The sequence below is a fragment of the Canis lupus genome, chromosome 22 (assembly GCF_048164855.1).
Source record: "Canis lupus baileyi chromosome 22, mCanLup2.hap1, whole genome shotgun sequence".
In the NCBI taxonomy this organism is placed as follows: Eukaryota; Metazoa; Chordata; class Mammalia; order Carnivora; family Canidae; genus Canis; species Canis lupus.
The window spans coordinates 50,626,145-50,642,760 of NC_132859.1; the positions used below are offsets into that span (position 1 = coordinate 50,626,145).

The window sequence follows — 16,616 nt, forward strand, 5'->3', positions numbered from 1 at the left end:
GATTGGCCTTAAAAAACATAATTCTATCATTCTATTAATGGCAGTTATGCTTCATTACATTATCTTGGTTCAGGTATATTAATACATCATAAAAATATTTTTTGTGGAGGAATTGGGGTATGGGGAAAGGGAGAGAGAGAGAGACTCTTAAGCAGGCTCCACACCCAGCACAGAGCCTGACATGGGGCTCGATCTCATGATCCTGGGATCATGACCTGAGCTGAAATCAAGAGTTGGACCCTTAACCAACTAAGCCACCCAGGCACCCCTCATGTGAAGATTTTTTTAAGCATACTTAATGCTCAAGATTTGACAGAATATGATTTTAGAAACTAGTGGTTTAAGAGACTGTTGCTCAGTAGATCTCTGGAAGAATGGAATAATGGAGAGTGAGAAAGCTAACAGCTTGATAATAGAGGGAAAGAGTTTTTTACCAGGTGATTATTGTGTGAATAATGTGGCATTTCAAGGCTTATTTAGGAACTACTTATAGGATTTTTTTCTCATAGGATTCTTTAAATCATTATGTCAGTTGACATGGATACCATACTGTAGTTGAAGATTTTCCTAAAATCTAAATTATTGGAAAAGATCATGTAATTAAAATTTTCTTCCCCCTTTTATCTGCTTGACTTCTTTAATTTTTGTAAGCTTGAATTTTTTTAAAAAATAAACTTTTTAGAACACTTTTAGGTTCACAGCAAAATATAGAGTTCCCAATATACTCCTTGTTCCTGATACACACAGTCTTCCATACCTGCATGCTACATTTGTTAGAATTCATGAACCTAACTGACACATCATTATCACCCAAAGTCCACAGCTTATATTAGGGTTCACTCTTGATGTTGTATATCCCTCTATTAGGGTTTTGATAAAAGTATTTTATGTATCCACCGTGGTAGTATAGAGAATAGTTTCACTGCCCTAAAAATCCTCTGCTCCACCTATTCATCCCTCTCTCCCCCAACCCCTGGCAACTACTGAACTTTTTACTGTTTCCATAGCTTTGCCTTTTCCAGAATATTATATAGTTGGAATCATATATTATATAATCTTTGCAAATTGGCTTCTGTCACTTAGTAATTTTTTTTAAAGATTTTATTCATTTATTCATGAGAGACACCGAGAGAGAGAGGCAGAGACACAGGTAGAGGGAGAAGCAGGTTCCCTGCAGGGAGCCTGATATGGGACTCAATCCCAGGACCCCGGGATCATGCCCTGGCAGATGCTCAACCACTGAGCCACCCAGGTGACCCTGTCACTTAGTAATTTGCATTTAAGTTTCCTCTATGTCTTTTTGTGGCTTGATGACTAATTTCTTTATCTTTTTTAAACTTTTAAAAAATCTATATTGAGTTTATTTAAACTAAAAAAAGACAGTTCACCCATTTCTTCTCTACTCACACCCCTCCTTTAGCAGCCACCAATCTGTTCTCTATATTTATAAGTTTGGTGGGTTTTTTCATTTTGTTTTTGTTTTTTGTTTTGTTTTGTTTTCAGATCCCACATTTAAGAGAGATTGTGCAGTATTTGTCTTTCTTTGTCTGACTTATTTCACTTAGCATACTGTCCCTGAGATCCATCTATATTGTTGCAAATGGAAGATTTCATTCTTTTTTATGGCTGAAAAATATTTGATTGTGTGTGTGTATCACATTTTCTGTATTCATTCATCAATGGATACTTTGGTTGTGTCCATATCTTGGCTATTGTGAATAATGCTGCAAGAACATGAGGATGCATACATCTTTTTGAATTAGTGGTTTTGTTTTCTTTGGATAAATAACCCAGAAGGAATTGTTGGATCATATGGTAGTTCAATCTTTAATTTTTTGAGGAACCTCCATACTGTTTTCCATAGTGGCTGCACCAATTTACATTCCCACCAACAGTGTACAAGGGTTTCCTTTTCTCCACATCCTCACCAACCCTTGTTATTTCTTTTGTCTTTTTGGTAGTAACCATTCTAACAGATATGAAGTATTATCTTATTGTAGTTTTCATTTGCATTTCCCTGATAATGAGGTTGAGCATCTTTTCATATGTCTGTTGGCCATTCTGTATGTCTTCTTTAGAAAAATGTCCATTCAAATCTTCTATTTTTTTTAAGATTTTATTTATTTATTCATGAGAGACACAGAGAGAGTGAGAGAGAGGCAGACACAGGCAGAGGCAGAAGCAGGCTCCAGGCAGGGAGCCTGCCATGGGACTCAATTCCAGGTCTCCAGGATCAGGCCCTGGGCTGAAGGCTGCGCTAAACCTCTGAGCCAATAGCCTTCTGCCTATTTTTTAATCAGATTGTTTGCTATTGAGTTGAGTTCTTTATGTATTTTGGATATTGGCCCCTTATTGGATTTTGCAGTTATTTTCTCCCAATAAATAGGTTGCTTTTTCATTTTGTTGATGGTTTCCTTTGCTGTGCAAAAGCTTTTTAGTTTGATGTAGTCCTAATTGTTTCTTTTTTCTTAGTTACTTTTGCTTTTGGTTTCTGATTCAAAAAAGCATTGCCAAGACCTGTGTTAAAGAGCTGGCCACCTTTTTCTTTTTCTAGGAGTTTTATGCTTTTAGGTCTTGTGTTCAAGTCTTTAATCCATTTTGAATTAGTTTTTGTGTGTGGTATATGAGGTTCAGTTTCATTCTTTTGTATATGGCTGTCCAGTTTTCCCAACACCATTTCTTGAAGAGACTATCTTTTCCCCATGGTATACTCTTGGCTCCTTTGTCATAAATTAACCATATATGCATAGATTTATTGAGGGCTCTCTATTCTGTCCTGTTAATCTAAATGTCTGTTTTTATGTCAATATCATACTGTTCTAATTACTATCACTTTGGAAGCTTCTTCCACATCTTTTCTTACATGGCTTGATGACCTTTTCTTTTTAGTGCTAAATAATATTCCATTGTCTGGATGTACTACAGTTTATTTATCCATTCACCTACTGAAAAAATCCTGACTGCTCCCAAGTTTTGGCAGTTATGAATAAAGCTACTATAAACATTGGTGTGCAGGTTTCTATGTAAACATAGTTTTTAGTTCATTTGAGTAAATACCAAGGAGTGTGATTGTGTGAGAGTGATCATGTGGTGAAAGTATGTTTGGTTTTGTAAGAAACTACCATACTGTCCTCCAAAGTGGCTGTGCCATTTTGCATTCCCACCAGCAGTAAGAATTCATTTTGCTCTACATCTTCATCAGCATTTAGTGTTGTCAATGCTCTGGACTTTGGATATTCTAATAGATGTGTAGTAGTATTTCGTTGTTGTTTTAATTTGCAGTTTGCTAATGATATATCATGTTGAACATCTTTTCCTTTGATTATTTACCATCTATATATCTTACTTGATGAGGTGTCCAAGTCTTTGGCCCATTTTTTTCTTTGTTCAGAAATTTTTATTTACTATAAAGACAAACCACCAAAATGGAAATAACAATCTCTTTTTCAAATATGTATATCTTTTGCAAATATTTCCTCCAGTCTGTGGTTTGTCTTCTCATTGTCTTTTGCAGAGCACAAGTTTTTACTTTTAAGAAAGTTCACTTTATCAATTCTTTTTTCATGGATCATGCCTCTGGTGTTATATCTAAAAGTCATCAACATACCCAAGGTCATCTAGGTTTTTTTTCCTATATTATTTTCTAGGAGTTTTATAGTTTTGTGATTTATGTTTAAGTTTGTGACCCGTTTTGAGTAAATTTTTGTGAAGGGTATAAGGTCTGTACCTGGATTAATTTATTTGCATGTCGATGTCCAGTTGTTTTAGCACCATTTGTTGAAAAGATTATCTTTGCTCTAAAGATCAGTTGGCTGTATTTATGTGGATCTATTTCTGGGTTCTTTATTCTGTTCCATTGATCCATTTGTCTATTCTTTTACCAGTACCACACTGTCTTGATAACTATAGCTGTATAGTGAGTCTTGAAGTCAGGTAGTGTCATTCTTCCAACTTTGTTCTTCAATATTGAGTTGGCTATTCTGCGTCTTTTACTCGAGTTTGTCAATATCCATAAAATAACTTACTGGAGTTTTGATTGGGATTGTACTGAATCTGTAGATTCAATTTGTTGTCCTATAGATTAAGTTGGAAAGTACTGACATCTTGACAATATTGAGTCATCCTATCCATGGGCATGTGATATCTATTTATTTAATTCTTCTTTGATTTCATTCATCATTTTTGTAATTTTACTCATTTAGATCTTGTACATATTTTGTCAGATTTATAGATAAGCATTTCACTTGGGGGGTGCTAATATAAACGGTAATGTTTTCATTTCAAATTCTCTTTGTTCATCACTTGTATCTGCTTAACTTTTTAAGTGATTAATGGATGCCTGGGAGTTGATATACATATATATTCAGAAATGTTTTGCCACCTGAGACCTGTGAGAAGGTAAGCTTTGTGGTCCAATCTGTAATTAATACGGAAGGGGGATTCTGTTATGCATTTGGCTAATTTTAATTTATTGTAATTTTTCAAATTCTAAAATTATATAATGGTGGTGGAGGGCAGGAACAAAAAGAGAAAAAGAAAATTCATATGAATATCCAGGTCCTCCAAGAGTTCCTCTTCAGGGCAGAAGGTGAAAAGAATACTATCTTTCAGAATAATTCAGTCTGAAAAGTTTAAGAGGAGGAAAGATAGAGTTTGTCCTTAGCACAGTTTTTGTCATGTTGCCCTCAACTCTATTGCTATCAGATGGAAAACCACTTTACATTTAAATTGTATAGTAAGATCATTTGACTACTGTGTTTGTTATTTATGACATATAATCTAAATCCTATTTCAAGAAAGGATTTAAGGACTTCAACTATACAAATTTAATTGGCATTTTATAATAGGCATAATGAGCTAATTGAAAGACATCAGAAGCCCTGTAAAGAAAAAGATTATTGTGTTGAAAGGCAGAACTGATTAAACAATTACTCAGATGTCAAATTTAGTTCGGTTTCTTGGTAGCTAAGCCAAAAAAGGGAATAATAGTGTACATCTGGCTCCAAATATAAAACTAAAATACAATTTGACCTGTTTCATAAAAATAATATGTGATGTTTCAGGTTCCTAAAACATATTTGGCAGTAATTAGTACTTTTAAATAACTATCCTGTGCAAGTAAATAGTCACTGTCAATGGGGGTTATTTAGGGGAAACAGACTTTTTCCACCAACTTGTATATGACAAAGATTATCAAAGAAAGGAAAACTTTCTCTAATTGAATTTATGACACAATTCTTAGGAGGTAGAGAGGGGAGAAGTAGAGGCAGGGAAACAAACAAACTGAGATACCGTGCCCTGAAAACTTGTTCTTCTGCAGATGTGGAGACATTCTTCAAAAAAAAAAAAAGACATTATTCATGTTGTGGTATCTTAATAATGTTCAACCACAGAAAAATAGACTAATATATTGTATTTTCATGCTCCAATACAAGGAGACGCCATAGGAGCCTAGAGGAATGCTTGCCTCTTCACTCCATGGTGTTGATAGGCAGTGAATAGTAGTGATTGCATTATAGAACCACCACTTTTCGAGCTTGTTTTATTCTAGTCTTCAGAAAACTATATTTTAATCATAATGCATACAGTACAAGTTCCATAACAGGAGTTGCCCTTGCCACACACAATATCCAGTGATATTTTCTGTTGCATGTCTTCTCTTTTTTAATACTGGTCATGACCCTGTAGGTTAATTTTATCACACCATGGATCATGAAAAACACTGCTGTAGAGTAATTGCAGCGCAAATTCTTTGCTGTTAATTAGCAATCAAGTCATATGCTTTAAATATAAAATAGATACCAGTAGTGACATTCTGTTACTCCAGTCTGTAAATTCGCCAATCTCCTAAAGTGTCCTTAATGGCTCTCCATTTGATTTGACTCAAGGCAATGTTGCTCTTACCAGTTGAATAACTTTCTTTTTTGGAAAAATCCATATGATTTGACAAATTTCTCACCCTACATAGTCTGTGGTCTACAAAAATTAGAAGTAAATTGTACATGTATTTTTAAATGTACTTGAGATACTTATATTTAAAGAAATCCTCTAGTGCAGAGGTCAGCAAAGTATAGTCTATGGGTCAGATGGGCCCACTACCTATTTATGTAAGTAAAGATCTATTTGACCATGGGCACACTCATTCATGTGCTTATTGTGGCTGCTTTCCCGCTACAATGGCTAAGTAGAATAAGTCTAACACAGGCCATGTGGTCCACAAAGCCTAAAGTGTTTACTGTAAGACCCTTTTTCAGAAAAGGTTTGCTGTCCTCTCTTCTAGCAATTCGTCTTTCAAAAATATAATCCTTTCCTAATGTCTTATAACTCAGATTTTCCTGTGCCAAATTTGCTCAATTTCAAGCAACATGATATTGCTTTTGATTTAGTTTTCCTTGATTCTGTTGAGTTTCCTTTCATTAACTACCTACTAGATAGATACTCATTTAACATACATTAATAACACTTGTGCCAAACCCTATGCTGTGGCAGCATAAGATATCCACTGAGCTCTCCTATCTCTCTGGGTCCACCAAATGGATTTGCCTCAATGCCACACTTTCTTGGCTGTCACTGACCAAGCAAAGCAGGAATACTAAGTCAGGTTCATTCCAGCAAGACACAGGACTCCTCCAGTGGTTGCCTTTGGTCCAGTTCCTCATTAGCCTGGCTGAGCCCTTGAAACTGCTACAATCTAAGACTTCCTATCCAGTCCTCCTGCCTCTCCTCTACCCTGCAGGTGTCAGGCCTAAATCATGGTCTGAAAGTTCTCCCTATCTTCTCCTTCCTTTCCCAGTTCTTCTCTCACATGTCTAAGTGTGTTTTGATCTCTGCCTTTAGACAGATGCCAACTAACATAGCCAACAACAGCATGTATACATAAAACATGTTTACTGCCTTCAAGGGCGCATAGTAGCTGAGGAGGACGGGTGGGTGGAGGAAGAGAAGAACAAATGGATCTTTTTCTATGGTATTTTTCATACATAATAATTTTAATGTTATTATAGTGTCACTTTATGCATTGGAGAATCTGTGTGTGTGTGTGTGTCAGTGCTTTGGTGAATAATAAATTCACATCTTTTTAAAAGGTTATGTCTAGAGAAGATATTTCCACCCTGGTTTCGAAACTCCTCAAGAGCTTTATCAGGAGCTGAAGCAGTCAATGCCTTGAGGCCATTCTATTTTGCAGTACATCCAGATTTCTTTGGACAGCACCCCAGAGAAAGGGTAAACATATATTTATTTAACCGTTAGTCCACATTTCATAAACTGAAATTTTGCTTTTTTGACTCAATATAATAGAGTTCTATAAATTTGGATTGTGTTGTCATAGTAATAAAGTCAGTGTTTTTAATTACTTTGAAATATACATATTGAAAATTGAAACTGTAACTATTGTTTTATGAAATCTGAGGGAATGGAAAGACATACATTGATCTTTTCCCCCAGTTCCTGCCACCTAGTTCCTAAAACCCTGTGGCTTCCTAAGTGAGAAGAACACTGGAAACATCTCTTGTTCTGTTCTTTGGTCTTTGACCCCATCCCTGACACCTGACTCCTAAAACCCTGGTGAATCCGTAAGTGATAGCAACACCAGGAGCATCTTCTGTTCTAATGTTGTGACCCTGGGCTCCTGGATGGGGGCTGGCCACCAGAAACACCAAAGCATGATTAGAAGCTTGGAATTTTCAGCCCCAACCCTCAACCTCTGAGAGGAGAGAAGGGCTGGAAATAGAGTTAATAACTGATCATGCCTACATGAGGAAGCCTCCATATAATTCTAGTAGTAATGGCATTCAGCCAGCTTCCAGGTGGGCAAACACGTCTACACTGAAGGGTCGTGATCCCAAACTCCATGGGGACCAAAGCTCCTGCACTTGGGACACTGTGTCTCTGTTTACCTGGCTAGTTAGTTGCATTCTTTATTGTATCCTTTATAAGGTAAACATAAGTAAGTTTTTCCCTGAGTTCTGTAAACTGCTCTAGCAAGTTAATAGAATCTAAGGAGGGGGTTGCTGCAAATTACTGGTTGATTAAAAGCACAGGTGGTAACAGGAGTGATTGGCATCTGAAGTGTGTGTATGTGGAAGGGGCAGTGGAGGGAGAGCAGTCTTGGGGAACAGAGCCCTTAACCTGTGGGATCTGACACGGTCTCTGGGCACATAATGTCAGAATTGAGTTAAATTGTAGGACATCCAGCTGGTGTTACAGAAAATTGTTCATTGTGGGGAAAAACATTTGGTGACCAGAAGTATCAGAAGTGAAGTGTTTTGTGTGACTATAAAGGAGGTACACAGGAGATAGGCTGGGTTTTTCCTTTATATGAAAGCAGTCATTTTTTTATGAAGACAATAAAGCTATCATGGGAACTCTTTTTTTTTTAAGATTTTATTTATTTATTCATGAGAGACACAGAGAAAGAGGCAGAGACATAGGCAGAGGGAGAAGCAGGCTCCCTCCAGGGAGCCTGATGTGGGACTCGGGACTCGATCCCAGGAACCTGGGATCATGCCCTGAACTGAAGGCTCAATGGCTGAGAGCCACCCAGGTATCCCGTGGAGACTCTTTAAAGTATTAGTAATCATGTTTTCTGAGCCAATTTTTAGAATAAAATTTAGTGTTTGAAAGAAAATTTCAGGCTTCTGTTGCCATGGTCAATTTTTTTTTTAAGGATAGTTATAAGGAAAGTTTTTCAGTGGGCTAAGTGGTTTTCCCTTCTGTTGCATGCTGCTGGTTCACTTCGCTACAACTTCAGTTATTATGTGCTCAAGGAGTACAAACAGAGATAAAAAGTAACTTAAATAAACTTGGTGAGGAAGGTCAAGATTATTTCATTGGTTCTATTTATCTTCCTTAACATTAATACCTGGTTTAACATGAAAAGGAATTTAGAACTCTAGAAAATTTAGAACATTATTATATAATATTTTTCTACTTGCAGTGGAAAAAAATTAATTTTGCTTCTTTGCTCTAGGAAAATATTCTGATTGTAATATTTGATATATATATTGGCTTTTAAAAGTCAGATCCTTTCTAATAATTAGTAAAATGAATCAACAGAAAAATATCCATTACTTTGGAGATGGATATTTATTTATTTAAAGTTTTTAAACCCAACATGTGTGGAAGAATTATGCCTGGTAGTAGGTGAATGTTTTCCCTCCTCTACCAATGTTTTTTTTTTTTTTTAATTAAACCTTCTATGTGTTCTAAAAAGTGAACTCAGACACAGGTTACTTAAACTCTACATTCCAAAGAAATGTCTGGCTTTGGTGTTGGCCCTTGACTGCCTCCTGGGATATTAGCTCTGAGCCATTAGAATATCCTACCTTATGGGCATCTTTTGTATGTGTGAGGTCTCAAGCCATGCCAGGTTTCTTATGGTAAAAATGTGAGTTTCGGTGAATGCCGGTTTTCATATGTCTGAGGCCCTTTGAGTATACTGGAGACCATTTGAATAAAGTCAGTCACATAGGCACTACATGCCTGCATGAGTGAGCCCAGTAAAATGCTGAACACCAAGGCTTAGATGAGCTTCCTTGGTTGGCAGCACTTCTCATGCTTTGTCATGCATTGTTGGTGGGGAATTAAGGACTAGCTTTATAAATCCCCTGGGAGAGGAGAACTGGAATCTTTCACCTGGCCTCTTCTGGACTCTACCCTACATGCCTTTTACCTTTTCTGATTTTAATCTGTATCCTTTGCTATAATAAATCATAATCATGAGTATAACAGCTTTTCTGAGTTCTATAAATTCTTCTACTAAATTGAAGAGTGGTCATGGAGAGCTCCAACACAATATACCTGAAATGTAATTGTTCTGGTAAGTTAATAAAACTGAACCTTGAACAATGCAGGGGTTGGGGCACTAACCCCCTACGCATTCAAAAATCTATGTATAACCTTTGACTTCCCAAAAACTTAACTACTAATAGCCTACTATTGACCAGGAGCCTTACCAATAATATATTCAGTTAACACATATTCTGCATGGTATATTTATAATATCCTATATTCTTGCAATAAAATAGCTAGAGAAAAGAAAATGTTACTAAGAAATCATAAGGAAGAGAAAAATACATTTACAGTGCTGTATTTATCCAACAAATCTACTTTTAAGTGGGCCCATGCAGTTCTAACCCATGTTGTTCTGGAGTCAACTGTATTTACATTTACTTTTGAACTCGTATTAGAGTGCCTACCCTGTTTCAAGCCTTGGTTTCTGGGTTTTTATTTGGGGTCAGTCACATAGATGTGGCTTCTTTCTTTTCTTGTTTAGGTGTGGCCTTTCATGAGGCTCTCCCAGATTGCCGTATTGGAGACTGTCAGCCCACCTTCCTTTCCAGCACACTTTGTCCCCCATATCCTGCCATTCTTTTGCTATCTTTGTCCCTTTCCTACTGTTGTGCCCAAGATTGCGAATCCGAGAAACCACCAAGGAGCCTACACCGATGCAAAAACATGAGGGTTTATTTACAAGCTCAAGCTTGGGTCCAAGTATACCCGACACAGCGACACAGCAGAGCAGGGACTTGGACCCCGAGGCTAAGAAGCATAGCAGTTTTATAGGGGCCCGTGGCCAATGAGATTATAACACACACAGAAAGTTGCACAGTCATGTCGGTCCATACGCAGGTGGCCAATTGAATTACATTTTACCCTATATTATCTATTTGAACTGGCCCATCACTCTGGTCAGAATTGGCACGCAGTTTTGGCGGGCACAAGACAGGGTTACATTTTTATGAGCCAATTTCCCGTAAGGGTGTGCTCAATGGCTTGACTAGGGTGGGGCAGTGCCTTAAGCAATAAGCAGGTCATGTGGGGGTAATACAGGAGGTGGCGGGTGCAGCACAAAATGGAGTTAGTCCTGCTCTGCTTGTCCAGGGGTAGGGGATTTTTGTTAAATTTCCTGGGTCCCACACTGCCATTCTGTTGCGTCTTTGTCCCCTTCTCTCTCATTTTAAGCATACCATCACCAAAATGCAGTCTGCGAAGGCAGTTCACCCTTTTTGGCACTTCATGTGCAGTCCTGTCTTCTCTGCATTTGTACGGGACACTCTTGTCCCTTTTCTAGAGGAAACAGTCTCAAAGTAAAGCACAGCTATTGTTGTTAATCCTCTTCATTTTAACTCAGTTATAAAATACACAAAACAAGCAGGAGAAAGGCAAGTAAGCGGAAGAGTAGGGGACCTCGTTTCATCTGTTCCCCTGAATTTAGCTAGATAACTATCAAATCATTTTGAACACCTATGAATTAAACCTAAGATGTAAGAAAAGAATTGCTGGGGGATCCCTGGGTGGCTCAGCGGTTTAGCACCTGCCTTTGGCCCAGGGCATGATCCTGGAGTCCTGGGATCAAGTCCCACGTCGGGCTCCCCATATGGAGCCTGCTTCTGCCTCTGCCTGTGTCTCTGCCCACCCCCCCTGTCAATCTATGAATAAAAATAAAATCTTTAAAAAAAAAAAAAAGAATTGCTGGAATTCTGCAAATAGAAAAGTGACCACTTTTTTTGCAAGGTAGGGAGATAGGGTGAAGTGAATCTTACACAGTATATCAGTGATAAATGGTGGGGGGAGGGAGCCGCTAAGCCAGCTACCAGAAAGTGAGATAGCCCTGGAGTGCAAAATCAGAACCTTTAGAAATCTGCTCCAGTGAGAGACGTCCCTGCCTGAAAGGTGCTCAGGTGGTGAAGCAGGACAGAATCCTGGGTGGCACAGGGTAGTCTCAGGATTCACTGGGTCACAGAAAGAACAAGGGTGCCTGAGTGCAAGAGTTCCCAAGCATTGGAGTGGGGAAATCAGTTTGGTCAGAGAGCCTAGAAGTGAGCTTGGTTCACTATAAACCATGAATCATGGTACAGTCCAGCAACAACTCTGTGTGGGGGTTCTGCAAAGGGCAAAAATGCGATGCCCCTCCACCTTCCCCCCTGGAGGATTAGTGCGGGTGTGCACCACAGGACACTACAGAGTTTGGCACACAAAAAAGTGAAGACTACTTATCCCTGAGGGTTTACTGTGGAGAGAGGACTATGATCTTTCACCTCTGTGGGTGAAGATGGTGCATAGCCATTTTTATTTTCATCCTCTAAAGAGGTTCAGAAAGCCTTCAGGGAACAAAAGCCACATAGAGTAACCAAAAGCAGTTTACACTGAGCCTGGCCCCCTGACAAGGGGCGGTGCTACCCCACCCAGGCAGACACCTGAGAATCAGCATGGAAGTCTCCTCCCCCAGAAGAACACTTGGAAGTATAGAGAACACCAAGTTTATGGAGCACACAGGACTGCAAAACTCCAGCTCTAGGGGAAAATAGTATATAGAATTCATGATTTGTTTCTGTTTAAAATTTTCCTTTTCTTTTTTCCCTTTTCAACCACTTCCTTATTTTATCAGCTCCTTCTTTTTAATTCTTTTTTTAACCTTCATTTTTTTACGCCTACATTGTATAGAGTAGAGATAGAGTCTTCATTTTTGGCTTCCTTTCACTATAATTCAATTATATATATAAAGTTTTGCTTTCTTTACAATTTTGTGATTCAGTGTCTTCTAACAAACAGACCAAAATACACCCAGGACCAACTAGATCACCCTGTTTTGTCCACCTGGGAGATTATATTCTCTCTCCCTCCCCTATATTTTTCTTATTCTTTTCTTCTTTGGTTTCTGACCTCTTTGGATTTGTCTAGTGTGTATTTTGCTTGTGTTATCACTATTTTTTATTTTGTTCTCTTATTCATCCATTTTTCTCTGGGCAAAATGACTAGAAGGAGGAATTCAGAGCAAAGAACCACTCTTTGCTAATATGTGGTAATACTCTCTGCCACATATATAATCAATATGGTTATAAGCAAAATGTCAGAGCTGGAATTCAGGATAATGATTATAAAGTTACTTATTGGGCTTGAAAAAAGCATAAAAGACACTAGAGAATCTCTTAGTGCAGAAATAAAATCTAATGAGGCCAAATTAAAAATGATTTAACTGAGCTGCAATCTAAATTGGATGCTCTAACAGCTAGGGTAAATGAGGAAGAAGAGAGTCGGTGACATAAAGACAAGTTGATGGAAAGGAAAGAAGCTAAGAAAAGAAACAAAATCAACATGGACCATGAGGAGAGGCTTGGAGAAATCAGTGATACTATAAAACAAAACAATATTAGAATTATTGTAGTCTCTGAGGAAGAAGAGAGAGGGCCAGAAGGCATATGTGACCAAATCATAGCTGAGAACTTCCCTAATCTGGAGAGGAAACAGGTGTTCAAGTCCAAGAGATAGAGAGGACCCCTTTCAAAATGAAGGTAGGTCAACACCCAGACATATGTTAGTGATGCTTGCAAATTTCAGAGATAAAGAGAAAATCCTGAAAGCAGCTCAAGACGAGAGGTTCCTAATCTACAGAAGTAGAAACATTAGGCTGTCAGAAGACATATCCACAGAGACCCTGGCAGGCCAGAAAGGACCTGCATGATACACTCAGGATACTAAATGAGAAAAATATGCAATGAAGAATACTTTACCCAGCAGGGCTGTCATGCAGAATGGAAGGAGAGATAAAGAGCTTCCAGAACAAACAGAAAATAAAAGAATTTGTGATCACTAAACCAGCCCTGCAAGAAATATTAAAGCAAATTTTAAGAATGTATCATGAGCAACTGTATGCCAGCGAATTAGGCAATCTGGAAGAATTGGGTGCATTCCTGGAAAGTTATAAACTACCAAACTGAAACAGGAAGAAGTAGAAAACCTGAACAGACCAATAACCAGCAAGGAAACTGAAGCAGTCATCAAAAAACTCCGAATAAGCAAGTGTCTAGGGTCACATGGCTTCCCAGAGAAATTCTACCAAATATTTAAAGAAGAATTAATACCTGTTCTACTGAAAGATCTATACTCTTAAAAACTACAGAACACTATGAAAGAAATTGAGGAAGACACAAAGAAGTGGAAAACATTCCATGCTCATGGATTGGAAGAATAAATATTGTGAAAATGTGTATGCTACACAGAGCGATCTACATATCCAATACAATCCCTATAAAATACCATCAACATTTTTCACAGAGATGAAACAAATAATCATAAGATTTGTATGGAACAAGAAAAGACCTCAAATAGCAGAGGAATGTTGAAAAAGAAAACCAAAGCTGGGGGCATCACAATGCCTGACTTTAAGCTATATTATAGAGCTGTGATCATCAAGACAGTAGGAGTATGATACGGGCACAAAAAAGCATAGATCAATGGAATAGAATAGAGAACCCAGAAATGGGCTCTCAACTCTATGGTCAATAACCCTTAGAACAGGAAAGAATACCAACTGGAAAAAAGACAGTCACTTCAACAAATGGTGCTAGAAAAATTGGACAGCCACATGTAAGAGAATGAAATTGGAACACTTCTTGCTGGACAAGGCGGCAACCTCTTCGACCTAGACAAATCTCCAAAGGCAAGGGAAATAAAAGCAAAAATGAACTATTGGGACTTCATCAAGATTAAAAGCTTCTGCTGCATGGCATGGTGTACCCTGCCGTGGACAGGAAACGGGCACGGGAAACGGGCACAGTCGGAAAGGGGGCCGCCCCGTCACCCATCTTGAAACGCAGGTTCGTGGGGAACCCGGTGCTAAACCATTCGTAGATGACCTGCTTCTGGGTCGGAATTTCGTCCGTAGCGAAGTAGCTCCCTCGCTGTGATCTATTGAAAGTCAGCCCTCCATACAAGGGTTTGTAAAACAAACAACAAAGAACTTATCAAACTTAACACACACACACACACACACACACACACACACACAAAATAATAATAATCCAGTCAAGAAATGGGCAGAAGACCTGAACAGACATTTCTCCAAACAAATGGCCAATGGACATATGAAAAAATGTTCCACATCACTTGATATCAGGGAAATATAAATCAAAACCGCAATGAGACACCACCCCACACCAGTCAGAATGGCTAAAATTAACAAGACAGGAAACAACAAATGTTGGAGAGGATGTGGAGAAAGGGGAACCTTCTTACACTGTTGGTGGGAATGTGAACTGATATAACCACTCTGGAAAACTGTGTGGAGGTTCCTCAAAGTTAAAAATAGAGATACCCTATGATCCAGCAATTGCACTACTGGGGATTTACCCCAAAAATACAAGTGTAGTGATCTGCAGGAGCACCTGCCCCCCATGTTCATAGGAGCAATGTCCACAATAACTAAATGATGGAAAGACTTAAGATGTTCATTGACAGATGAATGGATAAAGAAGATGTGGTCTATATACACGGTGTAATATTACTGTATTAGCCATCAGAAAGGATGAATACCCACTATTTACATTGACATGGATGGAACTGATGGTATTATGCTGAGTGAAATAAATCAATCAGAGAAAGACAATTATTATATGATTTCACTCATATGTGGAATATAAGAAACAACACAGAGGAACATAAGAGAAGGGAGGGAAAGTCATCAAAGTGGGAGAAAAAAACCATGAGACTCCTAACTATAGGAAACAAGCTGAGGATTACTGGAGGGGGGATAGGTGGGAAGATAGGATGATTTGGTAATGGGCACATGAAATGATGAGCACTTGGTGTTATTTACAAATGATAAAATTATTGAATACTGCACCTGAAACTTACGATGTTGGCTACTCATATATTTGCTAATTGAATATAAGAAAATAAAATACACAAAACATTTCTAGGTTTCAAAAATTAAAACTAAATACAAAGTTTATTTAGAAGTCTAACTCCTCCTGTCCCCATTGCTTTACCCCATTCCTGTAACTTCCTGTAGATAACCATTTTTATTCATTTCTGGGTTGTTCTGCCTATTTCTTTTTTGCAAAAATAGGAACTTGTAGCAAAACATAATTATGAAGATTTAGTCTTAACACTAGCAGGAAATGTACATCAGCTGCCCCGCTGAATTCTAGTAGCTAAGAACAGCATACTATGATCATTTAAACAGACAAACAAAAATAAACTGATTGTTCCTAATTTCAAGTCACACAATGTGTTTGAGAAGAAACCTAAAATGATAGGAAACATGGTTACTATTTATGCCCTTTTGTAGAGCTATTCTTTCATGAAAGGGCATTTCTTTCTTTCACTTAACAACCTTGAAAATAACTCCATGTCAATTCCTAGACACCTACACCACATTCTCTATTTGGTTGTATAGTATTCTATTGAATGATTGTACCATAATTCAACCAGTCACTGGACAGTCACTTTAAGAGCCTATATATAGAGAGAAATAACTTGCAAATATTTTCTCCCAGTAGCTTATTTGCCTGTGAACTGCTTAGTGTGTGTGTGTGGTGGGAAGAGGGGTTGTGTGCTTTTTTTTTTGAGTTTTTAATTTTTTTATGTAAGTGGATTTATCGATGTATTGTCAATCATATATTAGAGATATTTAGTCATAGTTAGGCTTTTTCCACACCAAAATTATAATGGAGTCAACCATGTTTTCTTCTAGTACTTATACAGTTAACATTTTTTCACATGGTAACCTTAGTTTTGTTTCGTGTTGTAAGATGTGGATCCAATTTTATTCTTCACCAAAGAGCTACGAAATCCCAACATATTTAATACTAAATTGTTTAATACCCTCATTA

At 37.9% G+C, this 16,616-nt stretch overlaps 1 protein-coding gene and 1 long non-coding RNA gene across 6 annotated transcripts in view; one reads left to right on the forward strand and one right to left on the reverse strand.

Annotated features, from left to right (window-relative positions):
• Nucleotides 1-16,616, reverse strand: part of LOC140614338 (uncharacterized) — a 55,032-nt gene that overhangs the window by 30,591 nt on the left and 7,825 nt on the right. The gene's annotated exons all lie outside the window — the stretch shown is intronic.
• Nucleotides 1-16,616, forward strand: part of TCAIM (T cell activation inhibitor, mitochondrial) — a 53,677-nt gene that overhangs the window by 7,991 nt on the left and 29,070 nt on the right. For all 5 annotated transcript variants that reach the window (XM_072793571.1, XM_072793569.1, XM_072793570.1 and 2 more), the window contains exons 2-3: nt 4,326-4,398; nt 7,086-7,224. In XM_072793571.1, the coding sequence (XP_072649672.1) occupies nt 4,370-4,398; nt 7,086-7,224 (168 nt within the window). In that variant the 5' untranslated portion in view covers nt 4,326-4,369. The remainder of the gene's footprint in view (nt 1-4,325; nt 4,399-7,085; nt 7,225-16,616) is intronic.